At 37.0% G+C, this 25,257-nt stretch overlaps 1 protein-coding gene across 3 annotated transcripts in view; it reads right to left on the bottom strand.

The window, feature by feature from the left end:
- Positions 1-2,357: 2,357 nt before the first annotated feature.
- The window catches only part of LOC306855845 (unconventional myosin-Vb-like), a 61,272-nt gene continuing 38,372 nt past the window's right edge, over positions 2,358-25,257 (bottom strand). For 2 of the 3 annotated variants that reach the window (XM_079394761.1, XM_079394762.1), the window contains exons 16-39: positions 25,117-25,214; positions 24,159-24,245; positions 23,782-23,893; positions 20,044-20,255; positions 19,801-19,957; positions 19,476-19,715; positions 19,148-19,384; positions 17,945-18,029; positions 15,759-15,904; positions 15,564-15,683; positions 15,326-15,460; positions 14,679-14,747; positions 12,206-12,445; positions 11,512-11,594; positions 9,376-9,574; positions 7,679-7,772; positions 7,463-7,594; positions 7,234-7,385; positions 6,446-6,535; positions 6,126-6,276; positions 5,732-6,026; positions 5,462-5,636; positions 5,299-5,379; positions 2,358-3,922 (exon numbers count right to left, since the gene is read on the bottom strand). In XM_079394761.1, the coding sequence (XP_079250887.1) occupies positions 3,770-3,922; positions 5,299-5,379; positions 5,462-5,636; positions 5,732-6,026; positions 6,126-6,276; positions 6,446-6,535; positions 7,234-7,385; positions 7,463-7,594; positions 7,679-7,772; positions 9,376-9,574; positions 11,512-11,594; positions 12,206-12,445; positions 14,679-14,747; positions 15,326-15,460; positions 15,564-15,683; positions 15,759-15,904; positions 17,945-18,029; positions 19,148-19,384; positions 19,476-19,715; positions 19,801-19,957; positions 20,044-20,255; positions 23,782-23,893; positions 24,159-24,245; positions 25,117-25,214 (3,543 nt within the window). In that variant the 3' untranslated portion in view covers positions 2,358-3,769. Of the gene's footprint in view, positions 3,923-5,298; positions 5,380-5,461; positions 5,637-5,731; positions 6,027-6,125; positions 6,277-6,445; positions 6,536-7,233; positions 7,386-7,462; positions 7,595-7,678; positions 7,773-9,375; positions 9,575-9,775; positions 9,854-11,511; positions 11,595-12,205; positions 12,446-14,678; positions 14,748-15,325; positions 15,461-15,563; positions 15,684-15,758; positions 15,905-17,944; positions 18,030-19,147; positions 19,385-19,475; positions 19,716-19,800; positions 19,958-20,043; positions 20,256-23,781; positions 23,894-24,158; positions 24,246-25,116; positions 25,215-25,257 lie in introns of all 3 variants that reach the window. The other variant, XM_079394763.1, reaches the window with a different exon arrangement.

Raw genomic sequence — 25,257 nt, 5'->3', positions numbered from 1 at the left:
AATCATAAAAAATTAAGGGCCCTAGTTTAACGATATAAGTGCATGGTTTAAAGCGCATGGCACAGGTGCACTTAGGGCGTTTCCGAATCCACTTTTGCTAGTATAACGAGGGGAAAAACGGTTGGCGCTCCCGGCGCGTGGTCTAAAAGGGTTGTGCCTATTCTCTTAATGAGTAATGGGTGTGTTTTGGGGATAACGCGCAATAAAAATCAGAGTCTCATCTCCCATGTAGCCTACACAATAATATTCTTTTACACTGTAATCCTTAAATGTTTAATATTTGGCACGTTTGTGTGCTGCTGCACTTTGCTCTGTGTAATAAGCAAAGTTAACACGCGTTGTGGACCCGCCCAGAGGCACATTTTCTACTAATGCGCTCTTTAAATAACACAAAAATTATTGTGCCATTGAATTTAGACTAGGTTTGAGTTGGTCTATGGTGCAGTCTATTTTCAGTTCCTCAAAACAGCAACGCACCAACAATGCGCCTAAACACACTTTTTTAGACCAGCATGCCCATGGGCGTACAAATGGGCGCAAATGCATTTGCTATTTAAACAACGTGGGGCAGGATGGGAAAATGAGAACTGCGTCGGGCTGAAACTAGCCAAACCACTTTCGCCGGGTGTATGATAGGACCCACAAAGTGTCAGACTTCCTTCTTCTGGAGGTGCAGCTGGATCATGAACAATGGGTACTGATCTATCCTTCTATGAGTTTTAACTTTTTAACAAAACCTGCCTTGAATTGTCCCTCGTTCAGAAAGCAGTCTGGAGTAAAATTATTTGAGCAGACATAAACACATTTAGGTGTATTCAGTGGCGCATTACCATTAAAAACAAAACTAATGCACTGCGTCCTCAGTGGCTCTGATGATGGGAAAAAATTAAGATTCTTATGTTCTTCTACATCATAAAATTTCAAAATACCTGCATTACTTACAAGACATTGTCGCTTCAGCTGCTGGGGCGTGAAGAAAATGACGGACTTCGTACAACTGGCTGAGGGTAAAAATATGCTAATATTGGACAGTACTTCAGCGGTTGTGGGCGGGGCCTGAGCAATATGAAATCATACTGCTCAGAAAATCAAAACGGCTTGATAATTGAGACTTTTAAGATTTTGGGGGATTAAAAAAAAAAAAAGGAGTGAATGGATTTTTATCATTGTAGGGTGGTTGTGTCCACACTGCTAAGATACATTTATATGCAAACATCATGTAAAAGTGAATTTTGCATCCAGTGTCTACTTTAAAATTGAAACATAATCTTAATTCAAGTAATGCAGGATTTCGAAAGTGTGACAGTAATCAGTGTTGAGTACTACTGTAAGGTTAACCCTGCCTGGTTTATTTGTTTGAAAATGATAAACAGTTGAAAACATTACAAATTTAGAAAAGTAATCAAATGAAATCAGTTACATTTATAAAGTAACCGAAAAGTTACACTACTTATTACATTTTAAGTAGGGTAATTTGTAATATGTAACCTATTACATTTCCAAAGTAACCTTTCCAACACTGTGTGTGGTAGACAAATTTAAAATAAAATTTAAAAAGACATCAAATTACCACATTGCACACTTATTGATCATTCATTTCCACTTTTTTTGCTTTATATTTTGATATTATAAAATCACTATTATAAAATAATCAAGAAATCAAATTTTGTCTAAGTTATGCACTTTTCATGCGTATAAAGAAAAGTCACAAAGTTCAATTTGGAACTGAATCACTCAAAGTAAAGAGCGTTCTTTTGAAAATCGCTAAAGCCATCGGTCAGTTCAATATAATAGACTACTATAAAAGAATAATGGTATAGTTAATGAGAGTAGAATATATAATTTTTCATACAAAAAAATTAATAAAAGTTAATTTAGTAAGCTTCCCAACTCAAGCTCAGTGCTTTACTGTCAAATGTGCATTACCAAGAAATAAACGTGTAGTATTATTAGTAACTGCACTTGTTAATGCAAAACAATAGTATTTTTATGATTAAATTATCTTTGTTTTTAATAACCCCACACATCACCCCCCAGAGCTACCAAATCTACTTCTTGCACCACCATCTGTAGAACTTACTAGCACTTGTGCCACTGCTCACAAATGTTAGTCTGGAGCCCTGGGTACCCTTTAAAATGAGCAATAATTTAGATAAAGGCATGCAATTTTTCAGAGCTCTGACTCAACTCCATTTGTTACAAATATGGTCGGTAGAGGGCAGTAAAAACAAAAAAAACTTAAAACAACCCTTGCTTAGAAGAAACTAAGGGACTGTGGCATTAAAAGTCCTTAATGGTCAATGTAAAATTAATGGTAAATATATACTATATTTACAAAATAAAAATAATACAACTATGAACATTGACAATTCTTACTTTATTGGCATTGAAATAACTATTTCAATCCAGAAAGTTGTATCCAGAGAGTGATAGTGCAATACATGAGATTTTGACAGCTTTGTATAAACTTTGAAACCTAAAACTAAAATGTGAATTACCTCTTTGAAACAAAATACAGTATCCTGAATTGACATGATGCACTATTCTTGCAGAACAGCCCATTCTGTTGGCAACATACAAAATGAAGGGAAAATCATAAGAGGTATAAAATTGTACTTTTTTTTTTTTTTTTTAAGTAAACAATGCGTAGTTATTGCTATTTGAGTACACAATCATTTACAGAACTGCGCAAAAGTATAAAGTAAATTGTGATAATTGCTTTCATGAAATAGTAACCTGGTATTTATGAGAATGTGTTTTCTGTACACCATAAAACTCATCTCAGTGTACATGACGTCTATTTAGACACATTTCTTCATCATACTTGCACATGCCTTCCAGCACATTCTAGATTCCACCAAAAAACAATTACAGGATTATTTATTTTGACAGAATATTAAATATCCCAGCTCAAACTCCTCTCATCATCCTCGTTCTCTCCACATACTTCAACTTGTCATGGTCACTTTCACGATCGGCCACATTTGCTGGCCCTGTGATTCAGGGTCCCAAGTTTCTGCATCTGTTTCTTCAACACATGGGGAGAAAAAATCAGCTTAAAAAGCCCCTGTTCGGAGAATCCGACCCACTGGCAACAGCCACTGCAATGCAGAGATTTCCTGCTTCTTTTTGCTAGAGGTTGTGGGAATGAATCTTGGCAGCCAATTTTAAAAGTTCACCTAGAAAAAAAAAAAAAAGCGAGATGGTGGAGTTGCTTCTGTGAGAGCCCATGTTTCTGAGATGAGACTGTGCTCCAGCACAAGCAAGGGAAATAAAGACACTTTTCCATTACAAACACAAAGAAATCAGTGCACACTAATACAGATACATGAATACGGACACATACATCTAGCATTAGTGTTTCATGCCAGTAGCCCAAAACCCTCTTACTTTAATTTAGATTACACTTGTTTGATCATAAGAATTAGTCAAAGACAAACACATCCCAATCCAAATATAGTGTTTAAACTTCATATTACAATAGTGTTGCTTGTATAAAATGGGAGCCCAGAGAGAACTGGTTGAGTGTTATAGAAGGAAAGTCAAAAGGCTGACAGCGTATTTACACCTGCATCATTTAGACTTATTTGAAACCGTCTCAATACCACAGTTAGTCGGTCAGGGAGACTGTCCATCTTGTTAAATGTTGATACTATAAATCCCACACGTGTGGTGTTGTTAGTATGTGGGTTAGCAGATCTGCGATGGACCACTGCAGGCCACAGGTCTGACTCAGTAGAGCGCAGAGTGAGACAGAGAGATTGAGATGTCAGACCCGTGTGACGAAGTCTAGGCTGAGGGAGGCAGGGATGTGTACGGTTTCCAGACTGAGCGCTGATGGAGTGTAAGGGAAGAGCACAGGGAAGGTGTATTTAGTGTCTGCCAGCAGTTGGTTTTTTTCTATTCGATCTTGGAGGCGATTCTGCAAAAGGAAATGAGAGTTGGACATGCTCATTAAGAAGCCATCAAACACTGCAGAAAATACTGATCTTTCAGTAACAAGACAATATTAACTTACACTTATAGCTTTTGAACGCTGTCAAAAAAAATTATGTTGACTGATCTAATACACTTCTTGTTTGAAAAGCCCTTCTAAGAGAGATGTTAATGGCTTTAGTTGCAAGGAAACTGAAGGAGTGGATGGCAGATCTGCAATGGCCTTCATAATAATATTAATTATAATATTTCTTGAATAATTTTTAATCAAAGTTACATTTATGCATGCTAGAGAATAAGTTGAATATGGCTTTAGTCTGCCTTTCTACTCTCTAAGAAGCTGCTCTCATTGTGTGTCTTTTAATTAATCGCAATCTGACTCCTGGTCTTTGTTCATCATACCTGGTCCATGGGTTTTAACTGTTATTCCCAACAAAACGAAATAAAATGTATGTTAAAATGTGGGATCTCCACTTCTGTTTTCCATTTTGTAGTGTAAACAGAACTAGCAAGTGTGCAGCGATCTATACAAAAATGTATTTAAAATTAGTCAATTTATAATTAACCAAACAGTAATATTTGACAATAAAAAGAAAACTGCACTTAAATTATTACATAAATAAATAACTTCTAAAAAAAATAAGGGGACTTATTTTTTTATTTTTAAGAAATTAATATTTTTATTCAGCAATGAATAAATGCATTAATAAAAAATTAGAGTAAAGTCACTTATTATGTTACAACATATTTCTATTTTAAATAAATTCTGTTCTGTCTATTCAATAAATGCTGAAATTTTTATTCAAAGAATCCTGAAAAGTTTCCATAAAAATATTAAGCAGCACAACTGTTTTCAATGATAATAACAAGAATTGTTTCTTGAGCACCAAGTCAGTATATTAGAATCCTTTCTGAAGGATCATGTGACATTGAAGACTGGAGTATTCGCTGCTGAAAATTCAGCTTTGGCAGAATTTTCAGAAATAAAAAATAAATAGCATTTTATATATATTGAATAACAGAAATAAATTGCATTATATATATATATATATATATATATTCAAACAGTTATTTTAAATTGTAATAATATTTCACAATTTTCACTGTATTTGTGTTCAAATTAGTGCAGCCTGGTAGACTAATATGATCAGATCTCCTGGACAAAAAAAACCTTACCAACCACAAACTTTTAAACAGTGGTGTGTAATATTAATCTATAATATATCTATTATATACAATCAATTCCTTAATATTAATTATGCACTGAATTCGGAATTGTTATTAGAGGAGTTTTACTGATTTTGTTATGGACTACTGAAATTTTGGTACACCCTAGCAAGTGTGTGTCCATAGTGTGTTTACCTGTATGTCTCTTATGAAAGAAACAGTGACTCGTTCCTCAAACTCATTGAGTGGTGTGTACAAGTTGAGGATCTTCACAATCTGAGGTGAAGTAGAATAGCATGATTAAGCCAATGAAAAAAAACAACAACAAATAAAGAAAAAATTAATGTTAAATGTCTACCTGCTGTAAGCTGAGGGCGGTACAGAGCGAGCAAATGGCCTCTGCATCTTGGGAGGTCTTCTTCTTCACCTGCAGCAGCTGGGCGGCCTGGATAACAGGTTCCATGGTGGCTACGGCTCCACTCTGGTACAGATTCTTTCCTCTCAGCCATTCCTCCAACTGACTGATGTTGTACCTGAAATGACACCAATGAGATGGATGTTACATTCACCCGACATCCTTAAGATATAACAAGGCCATGGATTTGCACGGATTTAATCAAACGTGTACCTGAGCTGCATGCCAGTACTCCAAGAGCAGACATCCTTGCGCAGCAGCAGGTTGTTGAGGGTCACTGCATTGATGGAGTAGACGAGCTGGCGAACCACCTGCTGGCTGATCTCAGGGTCCAGGCCGTGGTCCGCCATGATGGTGTGAAACTGTCCCAGCTGCCTGATCAGGGCCTGTAGCGTGTAGCCCGCTGGACCTCCGCTCTCACAGTCCAAACTAGAGGAGCGGTTCCTGTAGCCCATGGGCTTCACTCCGGCCAGGCTGGGGATGCTCTCGCTCTCAAGCATGGCAGAAACTGCCGAAATCAAACACAAAAAAACATTATGAAATATTAGAATGTGCAAACAATTCCATTTTTAGTGGTTATAGTGGTCTGGTGTCTGTCTGTACCCACCAATCATGGGTTGCATGATGCCTTCTGCTACTCTGATGAGCTGCTGATAGATCTGGATGGAGAGATCACTCAGAACCTGCCGATACTCAGCCAGGTCAAAGTTCTTCAGGCAGTGCTCATTCTGCTTGACAGTGTTCTGTGTCATGAACGCCTGTGATAGGATGCAACAGCCAAATCATACCAGTAATCTAGATGGGGTCACCTGTGGCTTAAAACCACACTTTTCACGCATTATCTGTAAAATATGCTAAAGTGTGGTACATGGAACTGGCTCTTATATTTGCAACGGAAATCAACACTAGACAAAATAAAAATCTCACCTCATCCCCGCTGTACTGCTTCAGACAGTGCAGAAGTCGACTGGCATTTGCCAGCCAGAAGGAGGTCATCTCAAAGTCATCGTTGTTTCTCTGGAGAGAAGATTAAAAAAAAGAGGGATGATGGAATCATTATGGGTTTATACATAATGTTTGGGGTCAGCAGGATTTAAGTTTTTAAAAAGTCTCTTGTTCATCTAGGCTGCATTTATTTGATCATAAATACAATAAAACAGTCAAATTTTGAAATATTAATGTAATTAAAAACATATACATATATATATATATATATATATATATATATATATATATATATATATATATATATATATATATATATATATATATATATCTAAAACAAAATTTATTCCTATGATGGCAAAGCTGAATTTTCAGCATCATTACTCAGTTACATGACCCTTCAGAAATCATTCTAATATGCTGGTGCTCAAGATTTTTTTTTTTATTATCAGGAAAACGGTTGTGCTGCTTAATATTTTGGTAAAAACTGTGAAATATATTTTTCAGGATTATTTGATGAATAGAATGTTAAAACCATTTATGCAAAACAGAATATTTTTTTAAACATTATAAATGTCTTTACTTTTAAACTCAACATTTATGTTAAACAGATCACTTTAACATAATTGCCTTTATTGAAACTTTTGATCAATTTAATGCATACTTGCTGAATAAAAGTATTCATTTCTTTAAAAACAAACTTTCGAATAGTAGTGTAGCTGGTTTGAATTCTGGGAGTGTTTAGATGTGATTACATACAGTATACATACCTTCAGGACCTTTTTGATAGCATTGATGGTTGCGGTAAGGAGTGAATGAACTTTGTGGTCGTCGTTGATGTAGTCGGCATGACGGACACACATGAAGAGGATGTAAGCAGGGAGGCAGGGGACTGTGGCCGACACCGCATTGGGCTTCATGTCTAAAGACAAGACCTGTGCATTTAACATAGCTACAGGACCTCCACATTAAAACATGCCAGCATGTAACTACATATACCTGTAACTAAAGTCTTGACCAGCAAGGCCTCATCTTCTTTGTAGTACTCCAGCATGCCTTCAAAGTCCTTTTCTTTCCTCTGTACGGTGACCTGACGAGTCAGCTCTGGTCTGCTCTTTGTGGCCTGAGTCACTGTACAAAGAACAACAGCACATCAGCGAATGGCAATCAGTACAAGGCAACATTAAACACACAGATGAAAGACAGGTGCTTAACCTTCCAGCTCTTGCACTTTCTTCATATAGATCCTCAGCTGCTTCTTCAACTTCTTCTCATTCTTTTCCAACTTCTCAACAAGTTCCTTCAGATCCTGGAGAACAATAATCACCATCATCTTGAGTGAGAATGTCAATATTGTGTGTTGGATATGAACCACCGGCTAATAGTTTGAGGGCTCATTGAAAAACAATTGAGATGAATTTAATATGTTTTAGCAAAACTGATTGTGCAAAATCAAAAAATGTTCTTGTTTTATTTTTCTTATCTCAATGACAAACAGTTTATCTGTTTAACCGTAAATCTAATAAAATTCAGAGATTCATGCTTAAAGCAACAATTAGCTAATAATTTAAGAAAAAATATGCTTCATTCAAAATCTATTCTCTGAAAATACAATTGATCTTGTTTTCAGTGTTCGTTTCATTGATGAAAAATATTTTGTATATTCAAAATTTTCGTAAACATTTTTTCACAGACAAGAACGAGACGATAAAATAATAAACTCTTTTTGAACGACAAAAACAATGACGAAAAATTACTGACATTTTCATCAAGGAATAAAAACAAGATGAAAGTGTTAGGGACAGAGATCCATCCAGTCAGAATGAATCTTCTGCATGGAAAGAAGGGTAGATGCGCACATTTGAACTATAACTCTCTGATCAAACGTTTGCATACACTTGCTGCACAGCTCATAAAACGTTAAAATGTCAGCGTCTGGAAATAAGAGAAGAGCAGACATATGGATAAATTTGAAAAGCGTGATGACCCGAAAGAACACTTAATTCGGTCCGGTTTACAAATCGCACACAGAAAAGTGCCTCTCACACAGCGCACGACTACTGAATTCGAATACTGACTACTTAATGGAGAAATACACAAAGTCTGATTTGACAAGTATTTTATGTAAACACACCCGGTTACATCTCAAGTGAATGTAACCTGCTGGGAGAATATCGCCAGTATATTGAATCTGTGCAATCCGTTTTAAAGGGGCAGCAGCCTTAATTTAGTTATTGTCTGTCTTTTTGTTACTGCATCAATAAAAGTGAGGAAATCACTCATTGCTCTTGACTGAATCACTTTAGTAGCTCTAATAAGGATTAATCTAAATTTAAATAAATACATCTACTTGAAAGAATTAAGGATGTTGCATGCAAGTTGTTATAAAGAATGCATATTATATATGCATAATATAATCACTGGTATTTTATTGAAAAGAGGACCATCTTTTCATCCATTCTTTTTTCTTTATGAAAGGTGGGTTTTTTTTTAGATAAAGACGTTATGTGTCAGATAAATCTTTGTTGTCTATATTGCATTTTCAAACCTTAATATCATTCATATTACCAGGTTAATAGATGTTTTCTCCGGGAACATATGAGTTTGGAAATTTTAGAAAAACACTTAAAAAAAGGCATTACACTAATTAAACCCATTAGATTTTAGACGACTAAAGTCTTATGATACAGTATATAGTCGGCTAAAACTAGACTAAGACTAAAACAATTCAAATGACTAAAATATGTCAAACTAAATGGTATTTTAGTCCAAAGACTATGACTAAAACTAAATCAAAATTTGCTGTCAAAATTAACACTGCTTGTTTTAGTTATATCTAGGCATTTCAAAAAAATAAAAAATAGATGACAATAATGCTGATTCCATAAATTATATCTGAGATAAGGTCTCACCAGGTTTTCATTAGTGAGGCGTGTGATCTCCTGCTGCACACTGAACTCCACCAGAGCGTCGGGAGAAAGGGTGGAGAAGTGGTCCAGCATTTCCTGCTTCTTCTCTAGATTGTCCTTCTGCAGCTCAATTTGCGTGTGGAGAGCCTCTAACTCATCCTTGTGCTGTCGAGACTGCGTCTGCAGCTGGGCCTCCAGCAACCTGAACACAAGCATGCCACAATATAGTATAAGTGAGTGTAAACTGTGTATATACTTCAGTTAGCCCTCAAAACACTTCTCAAAGGTGACAAAACTCATTATATGCCCAATAGTTCTTTACGGATTGTAAAACACTGACAGAAACAGAAGCCTCGAAATCCAGTTAAACCTGAAGTGAAATCCAAGAAATTTAAAGCACAACCTGGCAACTTGCTTTAGACCCTGGTAGGCTAGGCCAAGCTCCCCATCTTCATTCAAATAAGCCCAGTCTTGAGCTTTACTGGCATCCGAGTAACAGAGAGCCAAAGAGACAGAGGAGCAGCAGCAGACAGACAGGAGAGAAAGCAAAAGAGAAGAATGACAAGATGGCAGGGCCAGTTAGTGTAGCAAAGCAAGGCATGGCAGGTTAGATTAGTCAGTGAAGACGTCAAATTGAGCATGAATACACATCTGAATTACCCATCTCCATTTCACCCATATTACCTTCAAGTAAAGAGGTCATGTAGCTCCTATGACTTTGGTTATTTCTCGAGGATATAATGTTTCAGTTTTTTAGGCGAGCTGCCTGCACAAGTAATGTCTGCAAGAAGATGTGGTACTCACAGGAAATGAGAAATAGAGAAAGGAGGAAAAACGCATGCATGAGAAATCAGATGGTGTTTAAAGTGCAAGTCCTGAGACCACAGAGTATGAAAATGTATTCTTTCACATGTAATGAGTACCTCATCTAGAAAGTGTCATGAATTCAGAGCAGCCTAGATGGATATTGGACAGTCTGAAAGATCAGATTTAACAGCGCACTGGCCAGAGGTAAAAAGATCAAAAGTCAGAGATGAAAATTTAAATAGACTGTACTGTGGCACCTTTTTATTAAACTATTTAGAGCCCAAAATTAACACTCAGTAAGTGCCAAATGAGGGCAAAAAGTGTTTTTTGTGAGTTTGTATAAAAGGTACTTGCCAGGTGGTCAGTAACTTTATATGGAATTGCAATTTAATATTTTGTTTAAATCAAATGAGAATGATAGTCTGACCTACTGTTCAAAAGCTTGCAGTCTGTAATTTGAAATTTTTAGCATTATTAAAGTCTTTACTGTCACTTTCAATTCAATTTAATGCATCCTTGCTGAATAAAATTATTAATCAAAAAACAAAAATAAAATCTTAGTGACCCTGAACTGTTGTGACAATTTGAATCAGTCATTTATTTTTTTAGTTCAAATTTACTTTTAAGAAGCAGCAGTTTTCATTTTCTAAAACTCCATGGCTGCATCTGAAATCTGCAAAATTCAACCATTCATCTTGTTGGTTTTAGAAGTATCATTTGCTGCCTATAATATCCTCAAATTCTGTGTAGTTAAGAATAAAAATGGTGCAAATTGAGTTATAAATTGGAAGAAATGGACACCAAGAAAAAAAAAAAAAAAAAAAAAGTGTCAGTAAATATTTGATTTGGTTCTCACTAAAGCTCACCTAAGTTTTAGAACAGTAGACATGATGCTGTAGTGCAACAGAATATAATATGAAAAATGTCAGTTTGAATACAACTAGTATGAATGGAAAATAATGTTTCATGGCAAAAAAATGGCCACTAAATTGTCTCCAACTTGCCATAAGCCAGTGGTGGTCTATAAATTTGACAAATATTGCAGATAACTTTTAAAATGTTAGCTTTGAGACTGAGTGCTTGTTTGAGGCAGCACTATGCTAATTCATGAGAAGTGATTGGCTCGCCAGTAATGTGGGTCAGAAAACAGAGGTATACTGCTGTAAATGAAAACAGACAGAGCATGAAGAGCTGAATCAGAGAGCTGCTCTAGACCCAGATGAACGGTCAATACCACTGGATTCAATCTTCATTAAAATAGACAAATGAGTATGTGGAGGAGAGCTGATATCACTTTAAAAACCTTTCATTAAGTAGATTGGACTGCCTTACTTCTTTAAATCAGGCGCATTAACAGTGTCCTCTGAGTCCACGGGCTTCTTGTTGTTGGTCCATTCAGATACATCATTGGAATCCTGTTTGAATGAAAAAATATATAAAAAAGAAACAATGAATGTATGCTTATAGATATTTTGTGCATTGAAGCATTCTTGCAGAGAGAAAATTGTTTTTTCCAAGTGTTTTTTGTCTTATGGACTTTCCATTTCAGCAACTCATAAACCTTAAATATAACAGTGAGAACGAGAAAAAGAACTGTCTTTCCGAGCATAATCAATGCTGACAATGATTCGCCCACCTCAGCAGATTCAGAAAGGCAGGTGGATATAAAGCCATTTCCACTAGCAGTACAGCTTCTGTAAAGCTCAGACATATCATCACTATTGCACTGAACTTTCCCTGAACTTAAATAACTCTGAGCTCCATCAAAACCCGTTATATCCCATCTTACCCAATGCAATGTCTCCATGCCTGATTGCTTTTATAGAAGCTAAAGAAGTTTTCCATTCAAGGTACCCTGAAGCCTGATGGGATGCTAATGGATTATAAAGTCTGATATGCTAATGACATACTACAATAGCTTCATTTGGTAAGACAACAGCTGTATAAAATAAAAATAAAAAATGGATCAAAGGGCCCACAAAGGTCAAATTTATAAAATGAGGGGTGGTGATGTTCTTAGACTCACAATGTGGTTTATGTTCTCTGACTGCCTTGTGGAATTCACAATTTGGGTCTTAAGCAAAAGGACCTCCTCCTTGCGCACATCCAGCTCCTCATTGGCCGCTTTGAGCTGATTCAGCAGCAGGTTATAGCCCTCTTGAAGCTCATTGGATGAGTTGTTACCGGAGGCCTTGTCGCCCACTGCTTTCCTCAACTCGTTCAGGTCATTCTTCAACTTCTTGTTCTCGGTCTCGAGCTCTTGCCGCTGTAAACAGAACAAATTTTATGAATACAGTCTGAAAGAGGGTCAATAGCCTGCATTTTGTATCACTTAAAGGATTTATTTTTATTAAAAGCTATCAAATGTGACTGGAGGTAAAAAGTTGTAAATAAGCCTGAACGAATGTGTGTTTGTGTGAGAGAAAGAATCTTTGAAACAGAAAGAGAGGGACTCACAAAAAATACTAAAATCAAGCAATGCTGACTGCAGTCATTTTATCCAAGTGAATCTAACGCCCGTAGCTAAAGCTTTGATTGGACACACAGAGCGATTGAGCGCTGCAGAACAAGAACCATCAGAAATTATTATATAAGCTCACCGTACAATGCTGGGGTGCTTTAAGAAAACAAACAAATCAGTTACGTAATTCTACTGCCTTGAGCTCCACATTCAGTTACACAGCCACCAGATCAACTTTTGGCTCTAGTGTCTTCATTCTTGTACTTTGCTCTCTGGTCAGAGTCAAACCTTTTAAAGCTGTTAAACCAAGCCTGCTGTTGGGGTTTCAACATGCCCTCATGCTCAGATAAATGACTGATTGAAATGAAAACTGATTGCTGATATTAAAGTGTTAAGGGCTTGTGAAGTGTCCGATGAAGATCACAACTCACATGATAGTAAAAATTAGATTTGTATAAAAGGTACTTGCCAGGTGGTCAGTAACTTTATATGGAATTGCAATTTAATATTTTGTTTAAATCAAATGAGAATGATAGTCTGACCTACTGTTCAAAAACTTGCAGTCTGTAATTTGAAATTTTTAGCATTATTAAAGTCTTTACTGTCACTTTCAATTCAATTTAATGCATCCTTGCTGAATAAAAGTATTAATCAAAAAACAAAAATAAAATCTTAGTGGCCCTGAACTGTTGTGACAATTTGAATCAGTCATTTATTTTTTTAGTTCAAATTTACTTTTAAGAAGCAGCAGTTTTCATTTTCTAAAACTCCATGGCTGCATCTGAAATCTGCAAAATTCAACCATTCATCTTGTTGGTTTTAGAAGTATCATTTGCTGCCTATAATATCCTCAAATTCTGTGTGGTTAAGAATAAAAATGGTGCAAATTGAGTTATAAATTGGAAGAAATGGACACCAAAAAAAAAAAAAAAAAAAAGTGTCAGTAAATATTTGAATTGGTTATCACTAAAGCTCACCTAAGTTTTAGAACAGTAGACATGATGCTGTAGTGCAACAGAATATAATATGAAAAATGTCAGTTTGAATACAACTAGTATGAATGGAAAATAATGTTTCATGGCAAAAAAATGGCCACTAAAACAAGCACTCAGTCTCAAAGTTAAGGGCTTGTGAAGTGTCCGATGAAGATCACAAATCACATGATAGTAAAAATTAGACTTGGGGAGAAAAAAAAAAAAAAAAACTTTAGGACACAAAGGAATAAATTTGATTTCCTATAAGCCACCTGCCTGTGTGCAGCTTCAAGATTAGTCCAAGAGTCTTGTACATACATATATGTACAAATAACTTATAGTGTATTATTACATTTAGATTTGTTTTTTTTCAATTAAAAGAATAATAGGTTATATATTATAGATTATAAATTATAATTCACAAACACACAATAATATAAATACATATACATACACACAAAATCTTTAAGGTAAAAAGACTATGAGATACAGAAATGTTTCATTGCTTTTGCTTTATATAGTAATTACTTATTGTTTATATTATTTCTAGCCCGATAAAATAAAACAGATAGAATAAATTTGATCGCTTTCCTGCCTCTGCGTGTTTTGACTTTTTTTTGATCAACAGAGATCTATCAAGAAATCAACTGGACCTTAAAGACAATGCATCCTCTATTGAACATTCTGTCTATTCCACACAGCTGTGTTTTTTCATTAATGTCAAATTCATGTCTACAATACAAGGGCACTTTTCAAAGTTTGTCTGAAAGTTAAAGTATTTAATTAACAAAATGAAGAATTTGAGAGTTTATGCAAATAGGTGAACAATAATAAAATAAAAAATGAAACATCATCCACGTGCCTTCCTGCCATAGTTCAACTCTCTAAAAATGCCCTGGTCTTAAATTTCTGCATTGTTCCACTCACCCACAGTTTAACAGGCAGAGCGACCAACAGCAGCAGCAGAGTGGCCCCAGTGCAGATCAAATCAATAAGCACCAAGACAGACATTTGACTGGAGATAGAGTGGCATGACCATTACACTGAGCTTGACTGACTCTTACCTTCAGACAGTTGTAGGCCAGGTCTGCATTTATATCGTCCTCTGACGTGGAGCTCTTGGCCTCATTTCCCTATAAGATAAAAGAATGAACGAAAAAAAAAATGTAAACACATGCTGATAAAGCAGAGGACCATGCTGTTGCAAGTCCAGATGAGGGAACATCAGAAAAGATAACTGGTGTTTATGACCAGCTGGCTATGTTGTAACCTACGGCCAAAAAGTGGGAAATGTTTAGCAGTCACTCAGTTGAAGTTCTGTTGCTAAAACTGTCATGAGAACATAAAGAGAAGACTATCAACACATAACAATCACCAAATCTTGATTATTTAAGATAATTTTTTTAACACATACATTCACTACCTCAAAAACCCTATCAAATGATAAAACAGTCAGTTATCTTTCCTTTGTTGACATATTTCCAGTCAAAGCCAACAGACTTTAGTTTAAATGTCATAAAATATAAGAGTAAAAAAAAAAAATGTAATATATATTTTTATTTGAAAAGTTTTTGTATTTTTTATTCTGTTTTATTTTGTTTAAAACTGTTCTATATTTATATCTAATATATGTACTATATTTTCTATTTTTTTATTGTTTTTTGGCAACTGTGAGAATATGAAAGCAGAAAAGACATGACAATACACATGCCTTGTGTTTGCTCAGTTCCTCAACTTTCTCTAGATTGGTTTGCAGCCTCTTTCTTTCCTGCTCCAGCTCTCGCACACGCTTCTGTAACTTCATGAAAACGCTGAGGTCCATAGCAGCCTTCTCTATGCCCATCTCCTGCAGGAAGACAAACCAAATTAATGCTCATCCTGAAGTGTCTTTATACAGTTTTCAAAGTCTGCTGGTATATGTTGGCAGATTCATTGAATAATATCTTTACCTCCACCAGCTGAATGGTGTCATCAGTGTCTCCCACCTCTGACATACTGATGGAGGGGTAGTTGGAGTCTGAGCCCAGACTGCTCTGGTTAGAGGGGTTCCTCCGGTGACCAGGATGGAACTAGAACCATAAAGATGTTACAGACAACAATAATAAGTAAATTCCAGAAGTTCAGACTCACTGTGAAAGCGTTACCTTCATGGAGGACATGTCCTCCTGCAGATTTTCATATCTCTGCTCCAGTCTGGAATATTCTTTAACCAGATTCTGATATCGTTGCCTCTCCTCATCCAGTTCAACTTGCAGACTGCTCTCTTTCTGAGACACATCGCCTCCTTGACCTGAGAGACAAAACAAAGGCATTCACTCACAGGAATAAAGCAATGAGCCAGACAACATGCAGCTCCCATTCACTCACATTCACCTGTATCAATTTTCACAAGCTGAATATTACATGTGAAAAACGTATCTTTCTCATAAATTAGGGTTTTTCATTCAAAGTATGAAAAACTGAAACCTCTTTTGATCCATTTTAGCTGTGAGATCTCAGTTTATTTAAAGTGAAGTGACATACGGCCAAGTATGGTGACCCATACTCGGAATTCGTGCTCTGCATTTAACCCGTCCAACGTGCACACACACAGCAGTGAACACACACACACACACACACACCGTGAACACACACCCGGAGCAGTGGGCAGTCATTTATGCTGCGGCGCCCAGGGAGCAGTTGGGGGTTCGGTGCCTTGCTCAAGGGCACCTCAGTCGTGGTATTGAAGGTGGAGAGAGCACTGTACATTCACCCCCCCCCCCCCGCCAGCCCGAGACTCGAACCTGCAACCTTTGGATTACGTTCAATCTCTAACCATTAGGTCACGACTTCCCCACAAAAAGTTTAAAAAGTGTGAAGTTTTACATTCACACTACAGGTTTTGTGTTACCGAGTCCACTTGAATATTATGCAATGTAATAATGATGATGATAACACTTTTATCAATCTTTTATTGATCTTCGGCTTGATTGAAATTCTCTCGATCAATAAAAGATCTTTATTACTCTGATGGAAGACCTTTGAGCATCTATGTGTAGGTTACAAAATGTTCTTGATTCTGTAATCTCAATAGAAATAAAATAAGAACATCCTCTGAATTCAAAATGCATATTATAATTGAAACATCACCACCGACTTAAAGTAAACTCTACTCAACTGTACTGAAAGCCGTATGTAGAGTGTGAAAGCCTCTAATCACATCCTTTCTGAAAGAGCTATCAGACGTATGGCCTGATAGTAGTTTGATAAAGCAGCCATCCATAATTAGGAGATAATTATCATACAAAGATAATGGTATAATAAACCTGTGACATTGTTTCCTTTGACCCTTTTATTTGAAGCACTGACTTGAGGAACAAGTGAAGCTGCATAAAGACATACTAGAAATATGATAAATAAGACTACTTCTGTATTTTAATTTTAAATGTTCCTTGTTTATTTAACTGTTATAGAAATTAAAAAACAAAAGGGTATTTCATGTTAAAACTCTTATCGAGAATTTTATCTGATTTATTAAAGCCACATGATTGCCACATGTTTGTGCCTCCAGCTTTAACCATCCTATTCACATGAATTGCACAAGACTTTTCTTTAAAGGGATAGTTCACTCAAAAACGAAAATCCTGCCACCATTTACTCACTCACATTGTTCCAAACCTGACTTACTTTCTTCTGTGGAACATGAAAGAAGGTATTCTGAAGAACTGCTTTTTTCCCATTCAATACAACATGAATGGGGTCCAAAACAACACTGATTGGACTTCATAGACTTACAATGCATGGACAAAAGGTTTTTTTGTGTGCGTGTTCGGCAAATGAAAAGGAAGTAATTTGGAATGATGTGAGGTTGAGAAAATGACAGTCACCATTATCATTAGTGAAATAACAGATAAATAACAAATAAATTCAGACTGTCGAAACAATCACTGTATTCATAACAGTCCTTTAAATAGCGTTTGGAACATCTTAAAACAGCCTCGACAGCAGAACAGCAAAGGAAATAAGTTTGGGACAAACTCGTTAAAGCGACATTTAACAAACAGAAAGCATATTGAGACCAAACCTCGGGTTTCAAATAGCATTCTCGCATGTGAACCAGCTTGATACAATGGTCAGCTTTTAGTTGTGCAGGTAAAGCAGCAGTGTCACATTCCTCTAATGAAATCCAATGCAGTTTCTGACTCTCTCGTCCCACTTCTGCACACAGACCCTCTTGTGCATCAAACAAAACCAGCCCAGCCCTCCAGGCAAGCCACACATCCTTTCGCTCCTCATACACCTTCCTCCAGATGCTCTGAGTGTGCGTGTGACCATGAAGCATGAAACTCACCCTGATTGGAGGTCTGGATTCTGCGGTTCATCTCTTCTTTCTCCTTCTTCAAGAGCGTGTTCTCTTTCTCCAGCTCCTCCACCCTCTGCAAAAGGAAGGAAAAGTCACACCACCCTTTCATCTCAAACCATCAGATAAACAAGCAAGATTAACTAAGCAAGCCAGTTCAGATTATATACAGATTAATAACACAAGTTATTTATTTATTTTTCTCATTTTTAAATTTAATATTAAAAATCTTTACACAAATATAAATTATCAGCATATCAATTTGAGTGAAAAGCTGAATTAAAAATAATAATTATTTCAAACCGTCTTATTATTTGATATGTCCCTTTTTGTGCATATATTGATATACCTTATTGTTTAAAAGTTTGGGGTCAATAAGATTATTTTAAACGAAATTAATATTTTAGTCATTAAGAATGCATTAAATGGCATCTAAATGTTTCAAGGTTTTCAATCAAATATTAAGCAGCACAACTCTTTTCAACACTGATAATAATAAGATGTTTCTTGAGTATCAAATCAGCATATTAGAATGATTTCAGAAGGATCGTGTGACACTGAAGACTGGAACTAAAAATGGCTATTAAAAATTCAGCTTTGCTAACAAAGAAATAAATTACATTTTAAAAATATATATATATAAAAAGTTATTTTTAATTGTAATAATATTAGTGTTTACTGCATTTTTGATCAAATAAATGCAGCCTTAGTAAGCATAAGGGACTTTCAAAAACATTATGATCCCAAACTTTTGAATTGTAGTATAAACACGTTTCTATAAAAAGCATAAACTTAAAAACTACTTGAGTGCATCACAATACCACTGATATTTTAAGTCATTACTACAATTTAAATTTTCCATTTTTAACTCTTACCATCAAAACATGAGAGAGATGACCACATTAAAGATATACTAGCTGATTATTCCATTTCAAAAGACCTTTTGTGAGCTGGTCAAACCTCATAAACAATTTCCATGCATTATTAACTTTGCTTGTGCATGACAGACATTAGTTATGTAACAGATGCCCTGTTAGAGTCTCTTTTTTTTCCTGTGAAAAGTGAAAAGCTAAATGCCTTGACCTGTTTTTCTATTTACCCTCTGCCATTTAAAATGATGTAGAAATATGAAAAAATTATTGAGACAAAGAACATTAACAAACATCAACTAGTTATCTGAGCATCCTTTCTCACCTGTTCGAGTCCTTGTTTCTCATTGCTGAACTCCTCCTCTATCTGCTTCCTCTGGGTGTGGGCTTCCTGGAGCTCCGCCCTCAACTTCTCAAGCTCTTCCTGCAGCGATGTCACCTGAGTGCCAGCAGTCTGCCGACTGCGCAGAGTCTCCATTTCTTTCTGGAGCTTAGTGACCTCTGATTCCAGAGTAGTGTTAGCAACAACCAGCTGCTCATTCTGAGTTTTATACTCTTTTGACTGTAGAGAAAGAAGATAACTAGTCAGCATCATGTCAGTTCATTTTGGTGACTCTGTAATCATTCATGCATCCTGTTATGCGCTCATGTACCTTGTTATCCATCTTCTTCTGGAGTTGCACGATCTTGTTCTCCATTCCGACATTGAGGTTTTTAAGGTGATCGGCCGAACGGGCCTCTATCTTCAGCTGTTTGAGTTGGCGCTTGGCACGTACACGGCGGTAGAAACACTGGATGACAATGGCAGCATATCGGGCATGGAGATACTTCTTTCTCACGAGCCAACCACGGACAGTCTTCTGTATGATCATGGCTTTGTGATGGAGCAGGAACTGAAAAGACAGAAAATGCAGCTTAAAACTGTGCTTTAAAGAAACACAAAGAGTGTGAAACAAAAGATAAAGTGCTGTACAGTACCTCCTGATATAACCTGCGTACGAACATGCCCCGGGCAAAAGCTTGAATTGTGATCACAGCCCGACGGGTCCTCAGATACTCCCGTCGAACTCGTACCATCCGGTACTGCTTCTGACAAATAAGTGCTGCTCGGGTCAGGCGAAGCATCTCTGCATATCTGAGAGAGAATGAGAGAACAAGAGCCATAAGTAGTGAAAAACATGCCAGTGAAGTTCAATCTAAGCCATCTACTCAAACATTCACCTGCGTGCCAAGTAACCCCGGCCGTATCTCTGCAGAGTGATAGCAGACTTGCGGATCTTGCGGTACCGAATTCTCTGGAGCCATCCTCGCACGGTCTTCTGGATCTTAATGCAGGCAAAGCGGAACTTATCAGCTCGGAGCTTCTCCAGATAGGCCACCTGACCTGCCCTGAAGAAAATTTTCGTCTTTCCAAACTGGAACTTATCTGGGTCCTGAAGGAGAGAGGAAGAGTCACAATTAACAGATTTATTCATAAATATCTTTGAAAAAACATGAAAAATATTTTTCATGTAGGAGAAGGCAAATATTTAACCCCTGAGCATTGCCCATTTGTCCAAAATGCTATTTTGGACAAGCAGTAAGTGCAGAAATGGCAAATTGTTAATATAAGTTATAATAATATATTAATAAAGACATATAAATAGATACAAGGTGACCCAGTCCGAATTCACTCAGTGCTAAACGCCACACGTAGACACGATGTAAATAAGATTATTTGCAGTTCAGAGAGCTTCACTGATTATAAGGAACCGTGAGCTTGCGATAAACAGCATTAGTGATTACATGGAAGCGCTCGTTTTATATTGCTCGTTTTCTAGGCTATAATCAAATCAAAATCAAAAATGTAAATAAAAGCTGTTTTACGTGCTGCTAACAGGACCCAATCGCTCCTGTTTATAACATAAGGATCACGTAATATTGTTTTTCTGTTTATCCCTTTCTATTGTTATAGCACCTAAACCAGTTCAGTACGGACTTCTACGGAGATCTCATCCGTTCTCTTTTCTTTCAGTCACTCCTGACACTTTTCTGCATGCGGGGTTTGTGTACATTGGTCTTAGCAGCACGTAAAGCAAAACTTATTCAAATTCTGAATTGTTTACAGCCTAGACAGCGAGTAAATATCGCTTCTATATAAAATCACTAAAAAGCTGTCACTCACTTCAGTGTTTTGCAATCTCACAATGTTCCGTTATAATCAGTGAAGCTCTCTGAACTGCAAATAATATCTTATTTACATCGTGTCTATGTGTGGCGTTTAGCATTGAGTGACTTCTGACTGTCTCACGCTGAATGCTTGGATTATCTATTTATATCGGTATCCATATCTTAATATTATATCTTCTTATATTAACAATTTGCACACACAAGCATTATCCGATCGCTCCTCCCGACCGCAGACGCAGGTTTACAAGCCAATTTTTCCTGCATTTTTCAGGCAATTTCTTGACTTTTTCCCCTTTTGAACAACACATTTTCGTACACAATAAAATCTCCTTGTGTTTTCTCCATTTGACCGATTTGAGCATCCATAAACATCGCAAAACACAGACATCTTGAGTTTCTGCAACGGATTCCTATGGAGAAAAAATTACTTCCTGCCCTCCAGCTGCATTTCGCGCCACAGCAATGACGTCATGTGCAAACAACCTATTGCTTAATAACACAAATTGCTAATCAGCCAATCACTCTGCAGCAACTCAATGCATTTAGGCATCTAGATGTGGTGAACACGACTTGCTAAAGTTCAAGCCGAGCATCAGAATGGGGAAGAAAGGGGATTTAAGTGACTTTGAACATGGAATGGTTGTTGGTGCCAGACGGGCTGGTCTGAGTATTTAAAAAACTGCTGATCTACTGGGATTTTCACAAACAACCATCTGTAGGGTTTACAGAGAATGGTCCGAAAAAGAGAAAATATCCAGTGAGCGGCAGCTGTGTGGACGAAAATATATATATTATATTAGGACGTAATATGTGTGTATATATGTGTATATATATAATATATATGTGTGTGTGTGTGTGTGTACAGTTGGGCAAAAAAGTATTTAGTCAGCCACCAATTGTACAAGTTCTCCCACTTAAAAAGATGAGAGAGGCCTGTAATTTTCATCATAGGTACACTTCAACTATGAGAGACAGAATGGGGGGAAAGAATCCAGGAAATCACATTGTAGGATTTTTAAAGAATTTATTTGCAAATTATGGTGGAAAATAAGTATTTGGTCAATAACAAAAGTTCATCTCAATACTTTGTTATATACCCTTTGTTGGCAATAACAGAGGTCAAACGTTTTCTGTAAGTCTTCACAAGGTTTTCACACACTGTTGCTGGTATTTTGGCCCATTCCTCCATGCAGATCTCCTCTAGAGCAGTGATGTTTTGGGGCTGTCGCTGGGCAACACGGACTTTCAACTCCCTCCAAAGATTTTGTATGGGGTTGAGATCTGGAGACTGGCTAGGCCACTCCAGGACCTTGAAATGCTTCTTACGAAGCCACTCCTTCGTTGCCCAGGCAGTGTGTTTGGGATCATTGTCATGCTGAAAGACCCAGCCATGTTTCATCTTCAATGCCCTTGCTGATGGAAGGAGGTTTTCACTCAAAATCTCACGATATATGCCCCATTCATTCTTTCCTTTACACGGATCAGTCGTCCTGGTCCCTTTGCAGAAAAACAGCCCCAAAGCATGATGTTTCCACCCCCATGCTTCACAGTAGGTATGGTGTTCTTTGGATGCAACTCCGCATTCTTTCTCCTCCAAACACGACGAGTTCAGTTTTTACCAAAAAGTTCTATTTTGGTTTCATCTGACCATATGACATTCTCCCAATCCTCTTCTGGATCATCCAAATGCTCTCTAGCAAACTTCAGACGGGCCCGGACATGTACTGGCTTAAGCAGGGGGACACGTCTGGCACTGCAGGATTTGAGTCCCTGGCGGCGTAGTGTGTTACTGATGGTAGCCTTTGTTACTTTGGTCCCAGCTCTCTGCAGGTCATTCACTAGGTCCCCCCGTGTGGTTCTGGGATTTTTGCTCACCGTTCTTGTGATCATTTTGACCCCACGGGGTGAGATCTTGCGTGGAGCCCCAGATCGATGGAGATTATCAGTGGTCTTGTATGTCTTCCATTTTCTAATAATTGCTCCCACAGTTGATTTCTTCACACCAAGCTGCTTGCCTATTGCAGATTCAGTCTTCCCAGCCTGGTGCAGGTCTACAATTTTGTTTCTGGTGTCTTTCGACAGCTCTTTGGTCTTGGCCATAGTGGAGTTTGGAGTGTGACTGTTTGAGGTTGTGGACAGGTGTCTTTTATACTGATAACGAGTTCAAACAGGTGCCATTAATACAGGTAACGAGTGGAGGACAGAGGAGCCTCTTAAAGAAGAAGTTACAGGTCTGTGAGAGCCAGAAATCTTGCTTGTTTGTAGGTGACCAAATACTTATTTTACAGAGGAATTTACCAATTCATTCATTAAAAATCCTACAATGTGATTTCCTGGATTCTTTCCCCCCATTCTGTCTCTCATAGTTGAAGTGTACCTATGATGAAAATTACAGGCCTCTCTCATCTTTTTAAGTGGGAGAACTTGTACAATTGGTGGCTGACTAAATACTTTTTTACCCCACTGTATATATAAAACACACACACATACATACACACACTTTTGATCAATTTAATGCATCCTTGCTAAATACATAATTTCTTAAAAAAAAATAAAAAAAAATAGGAATATGTTTTGAGCTTATCAGTTTACTTAATCAGTAACATGATAATAGATGGCACACGGATAGTTTTACATGGCAATAGCATGGTAATAAATAAAAGTACAAGGTAGTTCAAAACTGTCGTGGTAAATGTCCAGACAAACATTGTATAACCACGATACCAGGATGAGAGTGAGGACTAAGCATACAACTTACATTTGAGTCATTTCTAGCCATGGTAGTCTTACCTTTATCAAGGTCTCCAGCAGGTTCTTACAAACCTGCTTCTTATCCGCAATGGTCATGTCCTTCTTTGTCATTAGCACCCGATATCTGCTGAAGAAATCTGGATAGGTCCACCTAAGAAATGACATCAGATGTGATGAGGAAAAAACATTTTAAATAAACTCGTATTTGTGGTTTGATTTCCATAGTTATATAATTTCCAATGATTAGTAAGAGTACATGAGGTTATGTATATATATATATATATATATATATATATATATATATATATATATATAGTACCAAAATTCTTGACTACTGTCTAGTTTGAAAGCAAAAAACAAGAGCCCCATGTCTACCCTGCCCTAAAGCCCTATAAAGGAATCTGTGGATCCGTTACCTGGATGGATAGCCGGCGGCACTGATGCGGATGGTCTCCAGAACTCCACATGCTCGCAGTTGCTGAACAGCTCGGCTAGAATCAAACCTACAGAAAGCAAGAGAGCAATCAAAGAGTAAGGAATCTTTGTGAAAACCAACGTAAGAAGATTCTAAAACAAGGAACATCTGTGTACAAAAAGTGAGCATGTCACACCACAAGAGATTTGGGGTGTTATCTAGACCTACCGGATCTTTCTTTTGAGCATAGAGCACATCTCCCGTGAGAGAGGCATTGGGAGACTGGAGTCCGCTCAGGGACTGAAGGCTATCTGACTCAGAACTCTGTGACTGTGTGTTCACAACCTTAAGAGCATGTGACTGACAAAACCCTCGCAATTTAGCATCCTTGAAGGGGCTTTTGTGCTCTGAATTTGCAGAGGACACAAACAGAGCAAAACAAGACCCTATCCTTTCTTAGACATGTGAACTTTACAAAATAATAAGCAAATAAATACATTTAATATGATAGACTAAAGATGAATATGGTGTAACAAGTACTAAAAAAAAGCTGACAAGTACTATATAAGATTAAAAAAAATATTTTTATTACAGTATTTGGAACAGATCAGTCAATATTACGTCAGGTTTTCATTCACCTCAAACACTCCATGGAAAAATAATTAACAAAAGTGTTAAATCAGCTAGTACTTTGCAGATGGGGGCCACCTCTACTGATAACTAGGTTTAATTATATTTTATATAACTTTATCGGCTAATCCTTACAGGAGCTTTGATGTCTGATTGTTGGAGGAAACTTACAGTGCATTTGAGGTCGATCAAATATCCCTGTGCTAGCATGACTCTAATGTTCTCTGGCAGCTTAAATGAATTTGCTGTATACCTCTCTATTTATAGGCAAGATAAACTAGATAAGTACTAATGGATGGATAAGACGAAGACAAAAAGACCAAACTTACACGAAGGATTCCTTTAAATCATTGGGTTTAATGCAGCGTACATAATGAGGGGTGGTAGCATTGAGCGTTTCCATCAGAAGATGTAGAGAGTTCCTGAACTGTGAAAAGGAAAAGGTTTTCATTTTATAATTATGTTATGCA

Source organism: Barbus barbus, assembly GCF_936440315.1.
Source record: "Barbus barbus genome assembly, chromosome: 36".
Lineage (NCBI taxonomy): Eukaryota > Metazoa > Chordata > Actinopteri > Cypriniformes > Cyprinidae > Barbus > Barbus barbus.
This window is presented reverse-complemented; position numbering and strand designations above follow the sequence as displayed.